The sequence below is a fragment of the Microcaecilia unicolor genome, chromosome 6, assembly GCF_901765095.1.
Source record: "Microcaecilia unicolor chromosome 6, aMicUni1.1, whole genome shotgun sequence".
Taxonomy (NCBI): Eukaryota; Metazoa; Chordata; class Amphibia; order Gymnophiona; family Siphonopidae; genus Microcaecilia; species Microcaecilia unicolor.
In genome coordinates, this window is record NC_044036.1 from 39271527 (window position 1) to 39290794 (window position 19268).

Consider the following 19268-nt stretch of genomic DNA (forward strand, 5'->3'; position numbering starts at 1 on the left):
CCTCGGTACAGGCCCCAAAATGACTACCTGGGTTAGAAACCGCTGAATGCGGAACCAAAGCAATATATTTTAGCAGAGGTTAAGTCTTGCAAATTGTTTGGCAGGATGAGTTTGATCAGGGAGAGCTTTAGACACAGTTCTGCATAGCTGACTTATAAACTGAGCACCCTTGGTATAGGCCCAAAATGGCTACCTGGTTAGAAATCATTGAATGAAAGGCAATGAAGGCACAGTGGTAAATGGAGCTTACTCTAAGTGTAGCAGGACTACCACAATATACCCTCTATGCTTAGTGCAACATTCTGGAGTCTCTGCTCCTAAATCGGAGAGGCCCTCCTCTTTGAGACACCAAGGACTGGACGCCCCTGTGCATCCCAAAAACCCAGACCAAGGGTTGTTTTGAGATTTTGTATGTTTTGCAGTCTTCCTCAATTTACTCTCTTGGAGCGGAGAGGAAATTACCAATCTTTGTATCTTGTGACAAGGCAAGCCCCAGAGATTCCCCAGTGAAGCAGTTGAGCACAGAACTACGGGTCCCAGAAGTCCTTGCAAGAATGAGAGAAGAGAGTAGTCCTAAAAAAAATGGAATGGATTCCCAGCCCCAGCAGGGGGAGCAATGGCTCGAGGCAGGGTGAGCATGTTACTTCTTTCCCCACTAGAGGGAGAGGGAAGGATGAAGCTCAGTTTCCCTGGCTTCGCCATCAGTATATAATTCCCCCCAGCTGTGAGAAGGGGAGAGCAGATTTCCTGGAGGCTCTCAGTCACCATGAGGGAGGAGAGACGCAGGGAGAGAGAGATTCCATGAAGGAAGTAGCCTGCCACTAGAGCTGCCCAAGGGAGAGGAGCCAGCTACCATGGAGTGGGAGAATTCAAAGGCTGTCCTGCCCAGAACATGAAGGCAGTGGAGGAGGCCACACCGGGCGTGGTGCTGAGAGGTGGGAGAAACTGCCAACCCTGCTCCTTACAGGGTTCCCTCTGTGCTGTGAAAAGGCAGGTGATTGGTGGTATTGGTTTGATGTGCAAAGACTGTCTATGAAGATTTGTTCTGAACTGTTGTGCTATATTGGAAGTGTGCTGAACTCTTTCTAAACCCTTCTGAAGGAGGGGGAAGGGAAAGCTAATGCCCTAATAGAAGACCTGAGGTCTTGAGGAGCTGAGCGTTTTCTGAGGGATTTTGGGACCTGGACTGTACCTTTTTTTTCATTTGAAGATTATCTTATGAGGACTGCACCTTTTTCTTTTGACGACTCTATTAAGAGGGCTGTACCTTTTGTTATGAAGAATTAATTATGATTTTTGGTATGAAATTGCCTTGACAATAAAATACTTTGGCCCCGAGTCCCAGTATCAGCAGTATTCTGTCCTGGAACCCTGGGAGCCCCGCAGGCTTGCCGGCTCCACACAAGAGGAGGAAGCGGACCCCCTTTACAATCTTCAGTTAGGATTTTCATGGAATTTGCATTATTTCCAAAAGCATGAAACACCAGTCATGTCTGCTTAAGGTACAAGAGTTGAGAGGTATAATTTCCTTTACAAATACAGTGATGTGAAAGAGTCCCCCCCCCCCCCCCCCAATTTCCTATATGTCACACTGAATCTATAAATAAAACGTAATATGAAATAAAAGGAACCTGAGTAAACACATAACAGTTTTCCAACTATTACCTCAGTTAAGGAACAAAGTTATCCAACGTCCAAATCACCCCACGTGAAAAAGTAGATGCCCATTAGTAACTGGTTGCATCACCTTTAGCAGCAATAATATCAAATCATAGGAAGCGTTTGGTTGCAATCAGTCCTTTACATCACTGCTGAGGAACCTTAGCCCAAGCTTCTTTGCAGAACTGCTTTAATTCAGACATATTCATACGATTTCCCGCATCAATGGTTCATTTCAGGTACTTTCAGAGCATCTCTATTGGGTTCAAGTCAGGATTTTGACTAGGCCAATTCCAAACTTTAATTTTGTTTCTCCTCAGCCATTCAGATGTAGAATTGTTTTTATGTTTTGGATCATTGGCTTGCAGTATAACCCAATTATGCTTCAGTTTCAGCTCATGACAGATGCCTGGACTTTTCCCTTAAGAATTTTCTGGTGCCATGCAGAATTCATGGTTCCTTCAATAATGACAAGTTTTCCAGGTCCTGAAGCAGCACAGCATCCCCACACTATCACACTCCACCAACACTTTGAGTGCGGGCATGATGTTCTTACTGTGGAATGCTCTATTTTTTTTAATACCAGACATAACGTGACCTGTGTTGTCCAAAGAGTTCTACTTTTGAATTATCTGTCCATAGAACATTATTCCAAAAGACTTGGGTATCATCCAGGTGCATTCTTACAAATGTGAGATGAGCTTACTGACTTGGAACTATTGAAAAACAGTGCACGACTAAAGCTAAGTGATTGTAAATCTTATTTTCAAAGTTGTGTTCTGGATTGTTTGATAAATTCTACTCTCTTCCTTGTGTGTCCCCCTTTCTTAATAGATTTTTTTTTTTTACCTCTGCTATTGTTATATATATATTTTAAAAAATTAACCTTCCTTTCCTCTGACTTGGAGTTATACTGGTTGCTAGAAGTTTTATATTTCTGTCCTCTAACTTTATAGTCCCTCCCTACCCATCCCTCTCCTACCCACCCCTAGGCTAACTCTCTCTCTCTCTATATATATATATATAGGTAAACCAAGAGGCAATTATCTTCACTAAGTTATCGTAACATAGTACACCTCACACTTCTTAAGCATATCAACATGACTTTTATTCAATGCAATATATGTGGTGCCTTAGTCCTAAGACAACCCATCTGGTACCTTAGAGCTTGCTCCATCTGTGTCCAAATATCAAAAAGGAGTTGGCTACAATCAAGAAGTACCCAATTCCCAGTCAATTTACTACCAGCACTGCCACAGAGAATACAGCAGAAAAGGAATAGATGGGTCACAGTAGGCTCAGGTAGACTACGACCTGTGACAGAGGCACTGACCCTCCCAAACTTTACCACTGTATAATTCCTTTGCTGTATTGGATCATTGACTTGACTTTCCATAGATGGTTTATGATCCAAGGTAATGACTAAAAGTTTTTAATGAATGATCCAAAGTCGGACTTGAAATCGTCATATTGAAAATGCCCCTCCACTTGACTTGTAACCAATCCCTGCATAACCTTAATGAAATAAGTAATGGATGCCACTGGTCTATAAGTGGCAGTAACAAATTTAGGGGCCCTTTTACTAAGCTGCATAAGGAAAAATGGCCTAACAGGATGCACTAAAGTGTTCTGCATTAGTTTTAATATCTGAACGAAGAATTTATTTTGGGAAGGGGCATGTCAAGAGTGGAGAAAGGGCATTGAAATGCTATTCAGCTAGCGCGCTAACATTATCAGCTTGCTAACTGGTTAGTGAATCCATAACGCAGGAGCCCTTAAAAGCCTCTTAAATAGGAAGCAGTAAATGCTCTTGCATTCAATTTTATAAATGGCCATACACTAATGCTACACTAGTGCAAAGCCAGAAACTCAACAAGTTGAAAAATGCCTCTTTTGGCCGCACTGGAAAATAAGCTTAGCGCATGGGAAAGATCCACGTTAGCACAAACCAAGCCCATTTACTAGCACAGTTTAATAAAAGGGCCCCTTAGTACTGTAGAACTGCAACCTGTTTCTCAGGTCTTACCTGTAGGTCGTGTTTGGAACATAGACATCTCTAGCAGGAAACTCCAGGATCTCTCGTGTGGGCCGCACTCTGCTGTCAGGATAAAGCTTCACTTGCAGCAGCTCAGGGGTAAGGCAATAACTGGGGTTTTCAGGTGCTGGAGAAATGTCTAGCTTCAACTGAGCTGAGGGGGGGAGGAGGCAGAAAAAAAAGACAGCATTTGGATGAAAGCTGAAACATTAAAGTAACTTTTGATGAAGCAGCAGTCATGCACGTGGGGTCCAGATAATAAGAACGGTGTCAATACGCATTATTTTCCATGTTCATATTTTTATAGCTTCTCATACAGGGGAGTCACAGAGAGGCCCTTTTACTAAGGCGAGGTAGGCTCTATGCATGTGCAGCACGTGCCCAAATGAGACTACCGCCAGGCCAGTGCGCCCTCTTTGTGGTAATTTCAGATTTGGCGCAGTTTGAATTCTTGGGGTTCCCAATTCAGTTTTTATCTTTATATTTCTAATTTGTGCTTCCTTGGTCTGTATTTGGTGTGTGACCTAGGTGTGGTATTCTGTGGGCAAGTAGTTTCTGCTTACAATTCTGTAGCAGTCCCACTTTTTCTGTTTTACCAGTAGTAGTTGTATTGGTGTTCTAGGGCCCCATAAAAATATTTGTAGTGCTGTATGTTAAGTAGGATTGTTGTTTAAATCAGTGCTACCGTTCTATAGCAGATTGCTTCATGTATATCGAGTTAGGATTTTTTTCAAGTTTTGTCTTGTTTCACAATGTGCCTGGTAGTGGAGAGATTTATTTCACAGTTATTGAGATGATGTGCGAGTCAATTTTTTTTTTTTTTTTAATTTTTGTATGGTAACTTCCATGGAGAAAATGTTCAGAACTCGGCTGCACGTCTTATCTTCCGCCTGGACCGATATACTCATATCACCCCTCTCCTCAAGTCACTTCACTGGCTTCCGATCAGGTACCGCATACAGTTCAAGGTTCTCCTACTAACCTACAAATGCACTCAATCTGCAGCTCCATCCTTACCTCTCTACCCTCATCTCCCCTTACGTTCCTACCCGTAACCTCCGCTCTCAAGACAAATCCCTCCTCTCAGTACCCTTCTCCACAACTGCCAACTTCAGGCTCCGCCCTTTCTGCCTCGCCTCACCCCATGCTTGGAATAAACTCCCTGAGCCCATTTGCAAGGCCCCCTCCCTGCCCATCTTCAAATCCTTGCTCAAAGCCTACCTCTTCAATGTCGCCTTCGGCACCTAACCACTACTCCTCTATTCAGGAAATCTTGACTGCCCCAACTTGACATTTCGTCCTTTAGATTGTAAGCTCCTTCGAGCAGGGACTGTCCTTCTTTGTTAAACTGTACAGCGCTGCGTAACCCTAGTAGCGCTCTAGAAATGTTAAGTAGTAGTAGTAAAATGTGCTAGTTATGATCTACACTGTTGTTGTGGGGGAGATAAGGTTTTTGTGGATGCAGAGCATGTTTACATTTAAGAACTGATATACTGTTTCAGACCAAGGTGCATGAGAATTATGTGAGCAGGGTGTATTGGATGCAAGCATCATCCATCATGTGTGTCCTGTGGGGTCACACAAGGAATTGCACAGCACTTGATCCAGCATTCCTCCCTCTTTCCCCCTGTCCTGCATAGTGCTCTTGGCCTTTCTCCTCGGCAGACCTCCAGTGTTTCCATGCCTGCCGGCAGCATCGACAACTAAAGCAAACTGCTTCTGGCTGGCTCCACAAGCGTTCCCTGTATAGGTTTTTGTGTCTTTTTGCAGGGTTTTGTGTTATTTCATAAACTGTTTGGCTCTATTTGGAAGTAGGCTCTGGGGCAAGGGCTGCCTTTGGTGGCCCTTGTCACCAAAAATAAAAATGCTCAGGACTAATGAGCTCCACATCCTGTAGAGTCACCACACAAACAAACGCCCATCTGATTTAAACAAAGTGTCTATCGGTGGAAGGAGTATTCAGAGGTGATGGTTACAATTTGAATAATTTTACTTGCAGTTAAGACAGGCTGCCTGCTCTGGCTGGTCCCGGGACCTCTGCTACCTCCCGCCTCCTGATATAACTTCCAGTTTCCTTGTAGGTGGGATGCAGCAGAGGCAGCCTGTATTAATCATTGCCAGACACAGTCACTGTACCTGAGCAACAATACTGGCACTGTCGCCTGTCCGACACCGACCAGCGCCTAATTTACAAAAGTCTGCTCCAACTGACATGAAAACCTGGCTAAGTCTCTGGAACATGGCACATAAGAGTGCCAAGGAGTAGTACAGGGCTGGTGTCTAAAAGGTTAAGCTATACCCTCCTTAGCATCCTTAAGTGGGTATAGCGCAACATTCTTAGTGTTTCAATGTTTATGTGCCCAACAGACTACATCTAGGATTGTCAACCCAACCCAGATTGATTGAACGGGGAAATTCAGTCCTAATTTAACCTGTCCCCCACCCCCAATTTCCCTTATACAACTCCAACAACAACTCAATGCATGCTACTAGAATAACTACATAGTAACATAGTAGATGACGGCAGAAAAAGACCTGCACGGTCCATCCAGTCTGCCCAACAAGATAACTCATATTTGCTGCTTTTTGTGTATACCCTACTTTGATTTGTACCTGTGATCTTCAGGGCACAAACCGTATAAGCCTGCCCAGCACTATCCCCGCCTCCCAACCACCAGCCCCTCCTCCCAACCACCGGCTTTGGCACAGACCGTACAAGTCTGTCCAGCACTATCCCCGCCTCCCAACCACCTGCCCCTCCTCCCAACCACCGGCTCTGGCACAGACCGTATAAGTCTGCCCAGCACTAACCTCACCTCCCAACCATCAGCCCTGCCTCCCAACCACCGGCTCTGGCACAGACCGTACAAGTCTGTCCAGCACTATCCCCGCCTCCCAACCACCAGTCCCGCTGCCCACCACCGGCTCTGGCACAGACCGTACAAGTCTGTCCAGCACTATCCCTGCCTCCCAACCACCAGCCCCGCCTCCCAATCTTGACTAAGCTCCTGAGGATCCATTCCTTCGGCACAGGATTCCTTTATGTTTATCCCACGCATGTTTCAATTCCGTTACCGTTTTCATTTCCACCACCTCCCGTGGGAGGGCATTCCAAGCATCCACTACTCGCTCCGTGAAAAAATACTTCCTGACATTTTTCTTGAGTCTGCCCCCCTTTAATCTCATTTCATGTCCTCTCGTTCTACCACCTTCCCATCTCTGGAAAAGGTTTGTTTGCGGATTAATACCTTTCAAATATTTGAACGTCTGTATCATATCACCCCTGTTTCTGCTTTCCTCCAGAGTATAAATGTTTAGTTCAGCAAGTCTCTCCTCATACGTCTTGTAACGCAAATCCCATACCATTCTCGTAGCTTTTCTTTGCACCGCTTCAATTCTTTTTACATCCTTAACAAGATACGGCCTCCAAAACTGAACACAATACTCCAGGTGGGGCCTCACCAACAACTTATACAGGGGCATCAACACCCCCTTTCTTCTGCTGGTCACACCTCTCTCTATACAGCCTAACAACTGATCAACCTGTTTGGTTAACATAGGGCAAAATTGGAAACTGTGCGACAACATTTGGGAGAAAGTGCCAAATACCACCTGGCAGTGTAATTGCCAGAAATACAGCATGTTTTGTGTTTCTTCTTTTACAAATACCCGGCTCTAGTAAATTCACAGTTCCACAGAACAGCACTGCATTTGCTGGTATAAGAAGAAACGGAAGAGAACTAAAAGCCTGGCAGCTGGAACTGGTGATGTTACGAGAGAGAGAGAGAGAGAGCCAAAGAGCAAATAATCACTGCAGCCTGATGAGTTGGGTGTCAGCGAGAAACAACAATAAATCCTCACATTAAAGACGGTTGGGGAGAGATGTCAGATGATGACATGGGATGCGCTAAACAGAGTCTCCGGAAAACTTATTGCTGATGAGAAACAGCAGCTGGCAGGAGTTGGCCCTTTATAGCTCTGAGAAGGGTTTAAGGGATTCAACAATCTGTCAGTGTACACTGATTGTCCTCCTGTTAGCGATTTTATGTTATTGCTAGTTCCGTTCTTAGTACCTAGACACAGTGGGTCTCCAGAGACTACAAACAGGGCATTTTCAACTAACTGTTTCTGCAGAGGTTCCACCAGAAGAATCACCTGTTGGAGAGCAATGCAGCATCCATAGATAAAAGTTGCATGCTTACTTGGGGGGTGGGGGGGGGTGCACAAATGGTAGGGAAATCATACTCCCAAAGGGAAGAGCTAGGTCAAATCAGCACTAGTTCCTTCCACTATATGGATCAAGAATTCTTGGTATCAAAGATTAGAATTTTCCCCAGTCTCAAGGAACACCCAGAGGCAGGGCCAGGAAGAACCCTCAGGGTTCAGGCTCAAGCTCTGGGGATGAATTCTCTGCTTCATTTTCCTTGTACTTGTTGCCTAACTTTTTCAAAATAATTCTTATGTCTTTGGTGAACCCAAGCAATTGTTAGAATTTGTGGTTTCTAAGAAAAAGTTAAAATACAGACATGACTTTCTCACAGCTATCTTCAGGGACACTGTTAGGGCTGAGGTTGCTCTCTGAGGGACCCTTTTACCAAACAGGGGTAAAAGGTTGCCTTAGCATGCCCTTATGTTGGTCATTCTCAAGTACCAAGACCATGTTTACCTTTGAAGTAAAGTGGCTGATTTTCTTATTTCTCCTATTAAAGGCCATGTACTAATTTTCCCATTAGCATGTACCCATCTATTTCGTAGGTGGTAGGGACTCACGTGCTAAACCTTTGCTAATCGGTTAGCATGTGGGCATTGCTGATCGCTAACCAATCAGTGCAGAACATGCCCACTCTGCCCCCAGATCTGCCCCCAATGCTAAAAAATAAATTTTATTTTTCAGTGTGTGGGTAGCACGCACATTCCGTGGTACGCCATTTTTTTTGCTGTGGAAAGCCTGCATTAGTGCTTACCACAGCTTTGTAAGAGGGCCCCTGAATTTTGTGTCTGTTCCATTTGTTTTTTTGTTTTGTTTTTTTCCCCTTATATTCTTAGCAAATTCCAATACCATAGTCCTATCACCTTAAAGTGTGGACAAATGTAATTTGAAAATTTTCCTGTAGTTTTAGATTTTTCTTTAATTTCATCAGTCGCATTGTTGATGCGATTGTAAAATTTGAAATGTTAGAAATAAAAGTTAAAAAACAAAACAAAAAACACAGAAGCAGTTCTCAGAGCATCTATGTGGCACCAGCCTTCTGTCATCCTCCCCAAACTACACCTATAGCTAAATATGGTCTGCTTTTATGCTTAGTCCTGTCTGCCTGTAAGCCCCAAAAATACACTGAATAGTTCTTAAAGCTTTTTGTGTACCATCAGATAATGGATACCCAAAATTCAGCAATAAGCTTGTATAGTAGCACCTCTTTTCTCATCGGTCCTTATTATTATTTTTTTTAATTCCGATTAGTTCCTCAAATAAATGACTTTTATACAAAAGAGTTTTTTTTTTTATAAAAAGTTTTGTACTTATCTCTAGGTGCCCATTAACATTCCAAGTATAGTTGACTCATGTGTTATTTTAACGTGCAGCTAGACCACTCCATTACAGTGTTGATATATAATCTTAATTATTTTTCTTGGTTTCTGTAATAATTGGTAATTACTTCACAATCTTTAACCTTATTATGTTATTTTGTGCTTATTGCTGCATTTGAATTTCAATAAAGACTTCTAAACAAAATAAAACAAAAAATAGTTAAGTAAGACCACTGCCATGTCTGCTATACACAATTACATACTAAGGGAAAAAATTATCAATGTGAGCTACCGTTAAGACGGGTTATTTTACTGTTTACCCTAGTTATAAGTAACTAACCTGCTCATTTTCGAAAGTGATCGCCGGCCATCTTCTGACATAAATTGGGAGATGGCCCGCGATCTCGGAAAAGCGGCGAAATCGGTATAATCGAAAGCTGCTTTTTTGACAGCATCACCGCTTTCCCGTCGCCAGCGAAGCGAAGGCGGGACATGGGCGGGCATGGGCGTGGCTACCAGATGGCCGGTGTTCACGGATAATGGGGAAAAAAAAGTGGCGTTAAGCAGTATTTCGCCGGCTTTACTTGGTCCTTTTATTTTCACGACCAAGCCTCAAAAAGGTGCCCCAACTGACCAGATGACCACTGGAGGGAATGGGGGATGACCTCCCCGTACTCCCCCAGTGGTCACCAACCCCCTCCCACACGAAAAAAATAAAGCACTTTTTTGCCAGCCTCTATGCCAGCCTTAAATGTCATACCCAGGTCCCTGACAGCAGTATGCAAGTCGCTGGAACAGTTTTTAATGGGTGCAGTGCACTTCAGGCAGGCAGACCCAGGTCCATCCCCCCCTACCTGTTACACTTGTGGTACTAAGTGTTCAGCCCTCCAAACCCCCCCAACACCCACTGTACCCACATGTAAGTGCCCCCCCTTCACCCATAAGGGCTATGGTAATGGAGTAAAGGTGTGGGGAGTGGGTTTGGGGGGCTCAGCACCTAAGGTAAGGGAGCTATGCACCGGCTAGCTTTTTTTGTATTTTTTAAACATTTTTAGAAATGCCCCCTAGGGTGCCCTGGCATGTCAGGGGGACCAGTGCATTACAAATGCTGGCTCCTCCCACGACCAAATGCCTTGGATTTCACCGGGTTTGAGATGGCCGGCATTTTTTTCCATTATCGCTGAAAAACAAAACCGTCCATCTCAAACCCGGCGAACTCTGGCATTTGGCCGGGCTAAACCGTATTATCGAAAAAAAAAAAGACGCCTGGCCATCTTTTTCGATAGTACGGTTCCGGCCAGCTGTTGCGCCGCCGCCGCCAAAATAGATCACCGGCGATGTTCGATTATGCCCCTCTAAGTCTCACTGCATAAAATATGCATGAGTATGCTAAAATAGCACAAATTAGTGGTAAAATAATCTGTCTTAACAGTAGCCCACATTGATAACTTCCCCCTTAATAAAGGGCAAGTGTACTTCTTCCATTCCCATTCTTGATGTTACCATTCCTGGGCACCTTTTCAACCTCCGAGGGAGAGGAAGGGATAGTAGTTGGTGTGGATCGCCAGACTGGATAGCCCATATGATCTTTATGTGCCTTTATTTTCTGTTCCTACGTCACCACATCAGACTGGCTCAGTTCATGTTTAAACATATTGTTTAAATATATCTAGTTTCCATTTGTTAATGTCATTGTGAAGCACTTGCTACTCCTGTAATACTTATTTATACAAGTGACACTCAGCACCATACCTGTAATAGGTCTTAATCGCCGTAAAACAGAAGATGGTCTTCTCATATCAGCAAGGAATTTATACAAATCTTCATCACTCAAACGATCCCCTTCCTGGTGGATTTTCAAGCAATGAAAGAAAGAAAAGGAAATATTACACTGTCTGATATCTGTAGCTTAAAAATACACAGCAGGCCCAGGCTGACATAAAACTAACAGGGGATAACCTACTGATGCCAACTGTAGTGTAATATTGCTTCTGTTTGTACGTCACTGACCTGAAACAGATACCGTCAATGACATTCCCTCGTTTCCTAAGGCAAAGTGCCAGGCTCTGGAGTGTCTAGCCAAAAATATTAGCAACTGTTTTAATGACACACTTGCTCTGAGTGTCTTGGTTAACACATCAAGCTTGAATTCTCCTGAAATATTCTGGTGGCAGCAGCCATATTTATGTATTTACTCAGCATTTGATATACAGCTGTAGCTGATGGACAGATCATAGCAGTTTACTAACAAAAACAAAAAGCATAATAAAAGAACTACAATATGCAATAGGAAAGAAAACATCTATACAAAGGAAGTACACAAAATAAAATAGCATCCAAATACCCATGGATGTGCTTTGATATCCTTGGGTTAAAGAGGCGTCCCTCTCGACAGAGTCCAGTTGCCGAGAGGACGGGTGGTTTCTAACCAAATGGAGAGATATGATTGGTCAAGTGTTGCAGCCCATCTGGCAAACAATTAGCATGCTCCAGCAAATACAAGGGAATAGGGGTGGGTTGGAGGGGGGAGGAGGGTTAAATAATAAAATTTGATACTGTTGAGATATTAGGCGGTTTAAGCACTGTAGGTTTTAAATGTTCTGTTATACTGCAGTTAATATTGGGTTGTATTATATTCAGGTGTCAAACAGTCGGAACAAATAGCTGAAGGGGGAGGGTTAAATGTAAAAGTTTGATGACTATCAATAAGGATGTTTACCATTGGTGTTCATGTCACATGCTATTAATATGGTATAGTACGTTGTATTTTCCAAATTTGTCATCAATAAAAACCGTTGAAACATAAAATAGCATCCAAATTTGGAACTAATATTTATACCTACAATCTCCCTGGTACCTGCACCTGAAAGGGCCGCCTCACTCACTGGAGTATGCCTTTAAAAGTGCTCTAAAATTTTTTTATGTTACTTTCACTGCATATAAACAATGGAATAGAATTCCAAAGTTGTGGAGCAACAAAGAAAAAAGCACTGTGAAGTGTGATTTCTAGTTGGGTGGAATGAGGGCCTAGTAATACCATGAGGTGATCGTTAATGGATCGTAAGACACGTGCCAAATATGGTTCGGTCAAAGATGAAAGATATAAGGGTATATACCCAGTCAAAAAGCTTCGAAAGTCAAGAATAACATTTTGAATTGAATACGGTAGGTCATTGGTAACCAGTGATGATCTTTCAAAGCAGGCGAGACAATCGAATTTCCGTAGATGACAAAGTATGCAGATTGCTGTATTTTGCAAAGTCTGCAAGCTCTTGAGTAGCGAACTGGAGATCCCTAAACAAATGATGCTACAATAATCTAAATGGGACATAAAAAGGGAAAGAATTAGAGAGTGAAATGTATCATGATCAAATAAAGGACAGACTGATCTCAACTGGCCCAAGAGAAAAAAAACAGATTTACAAAGAGCAGATATTTGAGGCTCAAAAGGAAGATTAGAATTAAGGTGTAAACCTAGATAGTGAAAACTGGTGACAGAAAGATCAAGGTGTCAAATAACAGGAGCAGAACAATTGGAATAGAGAGATAACCAGACAACCAACAAGCCACCATCTTGTTGCGATTCAGCACAAAGCGGTGGTCTGTGAGCCACTGAGCAATTGCCTGCAAACAATGTTGCAGAGGCTGCAAATCAAGAGAGGACTAACCTTCTAAAGCAGTAGGATGTCATCAGCGTACATGTAAAAGGAAATATAAAAGAACTGAGTAAGAATGGCTAAAGGACTCAAAGAGATGTTAAAAGGTGGGAAGAGTATGGAACCCTGCAGAACCCCAAACGTCAGCAATTTATCAGATGAAGTGGAATGGTTGAACGTAACATGAAAAAAAGCGGTCAGAGAGAAATGAGTAAAACAATTGTAGAATTTCCCTAGACAAGTTTCATTTATTTCACTGCCCTACTGGACATCAGAGAATTGGTTTAAAAAACACATTTAGGCTGATATTCAGCCTGGAGCAGACAATCAGGCATATTTTCAAAGCACTTAGCCTCCCAAAGTTCCATAGAAACCTATGGAACTTAGCCTCCCAAAGTGCTTTGAAAATATGCCTGTTTGTCCACCAGCAGCGCTAAAACCATAAATTCAATGCTGGGCCCTGTTGTATGGGCTTCGGCATTGAATTTTTTTTTTTTTTTTTAAACGGGTTAGTGCATGCCCAGCTAAGTCAATACACAGACTTAAGTGACTACTGCATAAAGATACGACAGCTATTTATGTGGTCCTATTTATACACTAAAAATGGCTGCTTAGCTCTGAATATTGGGAGCTAACTGACTCTGCCCCTGAAATGCCGACTTTTACTTTAGCACTAACCTGTTGTTTTCAATGCCACTGACCAGTTAAGTGACGCTGGAAATGACCAGATAGCCGGTTATAAGCGAGTTAATTGGTTGGTGGCCGTTCCCAGCCACTTAACACGCTTTGAATAATCAGTCGGATTAACTCTATTGGCTCAGTGGGCCTCAAGGATAGTCCCATTAAAAAAAGGCCCTGGTGGTCTCTTGGACCCCTTCTGTCCTTTCCCCAACTCAATTCCATATTGGGAAGGGGAGAAGGAACTATCCCCACTCATTGAAAAATCGTGGTGCCTGGCCACTAGTGATACTTCGATAGATTTTTTTTTTTTTAATTTACAATTCAATGTAAAAACATGCACCAAGTCAAGCTTAAGGATTTACCACCTAATACAGTAAAGTATCATTAGCTTACTACATTGGGCATTATAGTGTGTGGGGGATTTTTTTAAAGTGCGAATAAATGGAAATTAGTACTTGATTTTATTACATCAGTCTTAGGGCCCTGTTTACTAAGCAGTGTTACAGGTGCGTTAAAGTTTTTAACGCGCATTAACCATGTACACGCATTAATCATGTATGTGCCTACAATATCCCTATAGGCACCTACATGGTTAGTGTGTGTGTTAAGTGTAGGTGCGCTAAAAACACTAACGCACCTTACTAAACAGGGCCCTTAGTTTCCTAAGTTAAACATTCTTCTTAGATACTGGATTCATATTTGCAATCATAATCCATCCAACTTCGTGCATGTTTTACCCACTATTGCAGGCTGCTGCTGAAACGTGGCCGCATTACGCATTATTTTATCAATCAACTGCCTTCACTATACGGGGGTTTCCTGTAGTATTTTGGGTTTCCTGATGTCTCCGAACATGCTTTGAACTACCACTGAAAAGGCACGAGCTAAATCTAACCCCAAATTCAGCCATTTCTGCATTGTCCTAGGAAAAAAAAACCTTAAATTGTGAGCCTACTAGGGACAGAGATGTACAGTAGTACCTCGGTTTTCGTTGATTTTTTTGACGAGAAATGTGTCTCGGTTTTCGTTGGTTGCCTCGGATTTCGTCGAAAAAGAAGGACGTTCATCTCCCAATTTGTATCGGAAGATGGACGTCCTTCTCCCGATTTTGGGTGTCCTCGCTAATTGCCTCAGTTTCATCGGTTTCGGATTTTGCCGATTGTTTTCGGACGGATTATCGACGAAAACCGAGGTTTCACTGTACCTGCATATAATATATGTACACCACTCTGGTTGTACCACAGAAAGGCAGTATTATCAAATCTATGAACCCTTTACCCTCCCCCCTCCCCCTGCCTTTTTCATTCTGTGGTGGATAAACTGAGCACTGATGCAGCTGGGTAATAAAAAAATCCTTTTAAATGCATTCACAAACTGCTCCAGATGATAAGAACAGTACGGATGTACTGATACACAGTGCTTTGTCTGGAGGGCACTGGTGTTTTATTCCAATATGACATGTATACTTATACTAAAACATTTTCCACTATTCCGAAATACTAGCAAAAGCAGAAGACATCAGTCATGGTGAGTGATTAATACCTGTTTAAAGAAATTTGTCACAGTTAACGTGGCTGGTCTGAAACTAGTTAGATTGCAAGCATCGTCTCCACTTGTGGTTCGCTCTAATGAACGCCTTCCAACAATACTGGAATTCCTTCTCTCCGACCAAGATCCTTTACGTTCTACAAAAAAAAATGAAAATGGAAGCATCAAACAGTGAGTAAAAATCTTACTGGAAATTAATTTCTGAATTCAGCAGTAACCTAAAGCTATGTTAAGGCAAACATCCGCCCGAGTCATCAGAAAATCATTCAGAAAACTATGAAGCTGGGATGACATTCTTCACCTCTCATTAAAACTTTTACAATTATAAATAAGGAAAGAAAGCGAGAATGTCCTTTCCATTAATTTTCTGAAGAGAGGAAAGCAGAAGCTATGGGGGAAGTGAGGAGATTGGAGGGGATATATACTGTAGAAATGGTCAATGCATAGAGGAAGGATACAAGCAGATTATCCCTCCCTATAATGATCATAGATCTCTCTCTCTCCTCCCAACCTCAATCCCACATTCCTCTTTGCCCTGAGTTCTCATCTTTTCTCTGCTCCCTAATTCTTCCTACTCACTTCTCTTTATTGCCTATCCCTTTGTTTCCCTCCTCTGGGATTTTCCCCTCTCCAACATCCCTGAGGTCCATTCTCCTTTCCCTATTCATATCCCCCACCTCCCTTCCCAATTCTAAGATCTTTTTATACCCCACAAAAGTCCAAATAAAGTAACTGGCACACAGAAATAATCAACTTTTTTCTTTATTAAAAAACTTTAGGTCACGTGACACTATGCACAGGTGCAGCAGCTAAAAAGCACTGCTCCTGCCACCTTACCACAAAACCCGTTATTGTTGCACTAAATCCCCTGGATTTTCAGCCTCAGGGAGTGACTTGGTTGATTGAAAGGCAGCAGCGTATTTTAGATCAGGAGAGGGGCAAACAATGGCAATGAAAAGCCTTCACAAGGAGAAAGAAAAGCAGAAACCGAGCACAAAATGGCGGTGCCGGCCAGCCCATTGAGCTCCACCGTTGGCTCTGCGTAGGTGGCGGAAATAACAAGAGAGGTGATCGTGGCGCTGGAAAGCATCCTGGATACACGTTTGAGCCCTACAGACACAAAATTGGAGCAGCTACAGGGAAATGTAGATCACATCGTAACAGACTTGGCGGCGTACTGCCAGCGCACAGGGGAACTGGAGGACAGAGTGACCAAAGTGGAGGACCTGCAAGCAAAACTGCAGAAACCATAGCAGCTTACGAAGAAAAATTACAAGACTTAGAAAACAGATCACGCAGGAACAATCTGCGCTTCGTGGGCCTGCCAGAATCGGTGGAGGAAAAGGATCTCCGGGGGGTTCCTGGAGCGATGGCTATCGCAGCAGCTCCCAATGCCATTACGTGGTGGCCCGCTGTTGGTGGAGACAGCCCACAGGATAGGCCTCCATCAGAGGGGGTCGAAAAGGCCCAGAGTGGTGATTTGCCGCCTTCTAAATTTTGTACATAAAGCGGCCATATTGCAAGTGCTCCGAGGTGCAAGAGATCTGAAACATGAAAGTCAGAAAGTTCTATGCTTCCAGGACTACTCAGCCACCGTTGCAGCACAACGTCAGGCATTTTCGCCCATTTGTTCTCAGCTATACAACCAGAGGGTGAAATTTGCCTTGTTATACCCAGCTAAGCTACGTGTGATACATCACGGCCAGACAACCTTTTTCGCATCTGCGTCGGAGGCCCAGATTTTTCTACAGCAATTACCTACCCAAGAACAGGAGGGCCCGGCCCAGAAAGCTGATTTTGACAATCGGGGACTGTGGACAACATATATAAATTCACATAGACTTTGGCCCTGCTAGTCGGCAGGGCCTTCTTATTGACTGAGGTCCTCTGCTTAAAGCGGCAGAGTTTGGTTGGACGATACCACACACTGCTACAAAGAGCAGGGCTACTGGTAGCTGTTGGAAATTTCCTTGAAAGTGTGTTTTGTGGTGTAGCTGCCTGCGGCATGGGCCAGGGGCCTAGCGTGGAATCATTTGACAGTATACATTACTTAAGCAATGTTTTGGTGCAGAAAGATTGAGTAGTGGGTGCGAGTGAATGTTTTTTGGGTTTTTTTTAAGGGTTTGGTGCAAGTATGAAAGGGAACTGGGGCAACAGTTGCCGAGAAGCTGACATGTTCTCATTGTTAGGTTAATCTGGGGTAATCTTTGCATAACAGTGCTATACTCTAAACTTTGGCAATGCCAGTTACCAAGTGACAGCTAGGCGGAATGGGGTGTGGAGTGCTTGTGTGGGGGGGTTTTTCCCCTCGAGGCTCGGTGTGAGGATGAAGGGGAGTTGTGATAAAGGGTGTGAGAGGTTACTGAGTAGACAGCCTCAAGGAAAGTGAGAGCAACCCCGGAGGGAGACGAAGAGATTTATTGGAATAAGGAATAGGCCCAGGGACCACCAAGCCCACAATGCACCTGACCCAATACAGGACTCACAGGAAGTGAAGAGGGAGGGGCAAGATTGGGAGATGGCTTCTAATCAGGGAGATGAGGAGCAGCTAGGGGAACCCTGGGAGGAGGAAGAAGAAATGGAATGGGATAAAAAGGAGGCTATAGAGGAGGCTATAGAGGAGAGTGAAGAGGAGGGTATGGAGATGGCTGCATTAGCATGGACCGCTGGGGCTAAGGTGAGAGGTTTCTTAGCGGCTGTACTTCCTCAACTGTCTAGAGTTGGTAAGACAGAATTGATGCAGCTGGGAAGGAATCTGTGGCAGCAAGTAACCCAGAAGGTTAAGTGTGGGGCAAAAGTTAAATACTGTGTGTTGTAAAGAACTGGTGATTAGCAAACTGATCGGTGACGAGCCAAGAAGGGAGAAGTGGTGTTTAAAACATTGTACTATGATCAGCAATGAACCACTCTTTGGCATTGTGAATGTGAACAAAGGTCAAGGAGTTTAAGATGAGACAATATTCTGCACTGCTGAAATTACTACAACTGATGTAAATAAAAAAAGCTTCCTTTATTATAAAACGATTGGAGTCTCGGTCCATTTGTTGGGATGTGCGGACTAAAGGCACAGTGATTCAAGGTAACCAGGCTATGGAGAACGAAGAACAGGAGTAAGGCTGATACTACGAGGGACAGGAACCCTTTCAGCATATATACTAAGCAGGATCGACCTGGACCAAAGAGTGGAAGGGGGACCTGTCTACACGGGGTAACAGCTGCCAAGAACCTGACATGTTAGCATTAGTTTCATTGGTTGTAAATCCTTGCATAAAAAATGTTATACTCAAATTGGTGGCATTGCTAACTGCCTGGTGTCCGCTCTACGGAGCGGGGTGGAGAGTATCTGTGTGGGGTGGGTTTTGAGTTTTTTTCTATGTGAAGTAGGATGAACGCAAACAGGATGGCACCTCTGAGGATAGGAGGATTTAGTGGGGAGGGAGGCGTTGAAGAGTGACTAGTTCCAAAGGGGAACGTTATATCTGGGATTTTGGGGATGGGGGAGGGAGGGCTTGGGGGGGTAGGGAGAATGGGGATAGTCCTTAGCATGAAGGGGAATGCACAAACTGGGGGGTGTGGTTATAATTGCCTTCTGACTGTAATAACAAAGGTCGATCCTAATCAAACTCATAGGGCTGGGGTGAAGGAAATTGAGGGGGACTGTGGGCTGGGGCGGTCTCCCTGTAGCTTTTTGATCAGAGAACAGCTGACTTTGTCCTTAAAACTTCTGCTTTGGTGAAGGTGGTTACCTGGAATGTTGGGGGTACTTCTTCTCCCATAAAACGATCAAACATTTTGCAGCACCTTCAGCGGATCAAAGCAGATATAGCCCTATTGCAGGAGACGCATCTGTCTGAACGGGAAGAAGATAAATTGGCCCGGTGGTGGGTAGGGGAATGTACAGGCTCCCCAGCAGTGGGAAAGAAATGGTGGGGTAGCTATCCTGTTTAGGAAAGGAATAACCAATCAAATACAAAATATTAAAAGGGACCCTGAGGGCTGTTTAATTTTTTGTCAGGCTTTGGAGGCAAGGCAGCATGTGTTGGTGGGCAGTATTTATGCACCCAACCAATGGAATAGCTCTTTTTATAAACGTTTAACACAGCACCTCGTGAATGCTCCATCTGTGCCTTTGATATTGGGGTGGGGGGGGGCTTTAACAC

The 19268-nt window shown here is 43.6% G+C and overlaps 1 protein-coding gene across 9 annotated transcripts in view; it reads right to left on the bottom strand.

Annotated features, from left to right (window-relative positions):
* Positions 1-19268, bottom strand: part of DOCK7 (dedicator of cytokinesis 7) — a 279528-nt gene that overhangs the window by 195589 nt on the left and 64671 nt on the right. For all 9 annotated transcript variants that reach the window (XM_030206645.1, XM_030206644.1, XM_030206640.1 and 6 more), the window contains exons 12-14: positions 15103-15245; positions 10976-11069; positions 3686-3848 (exon numbers count right to left, since the gene is read on the bottom strand). In XM_030206645.1, coding sequence (XP_030062505.1) covers positions 3686-3848; positions 10976-11069; positions 15103-15245 — 400 coding nt within the window. The remainder of the gene's footprint in view (positions 1-3685; positions 3849-10975; positions 11070-15102; positions 15246-19268) is intronic.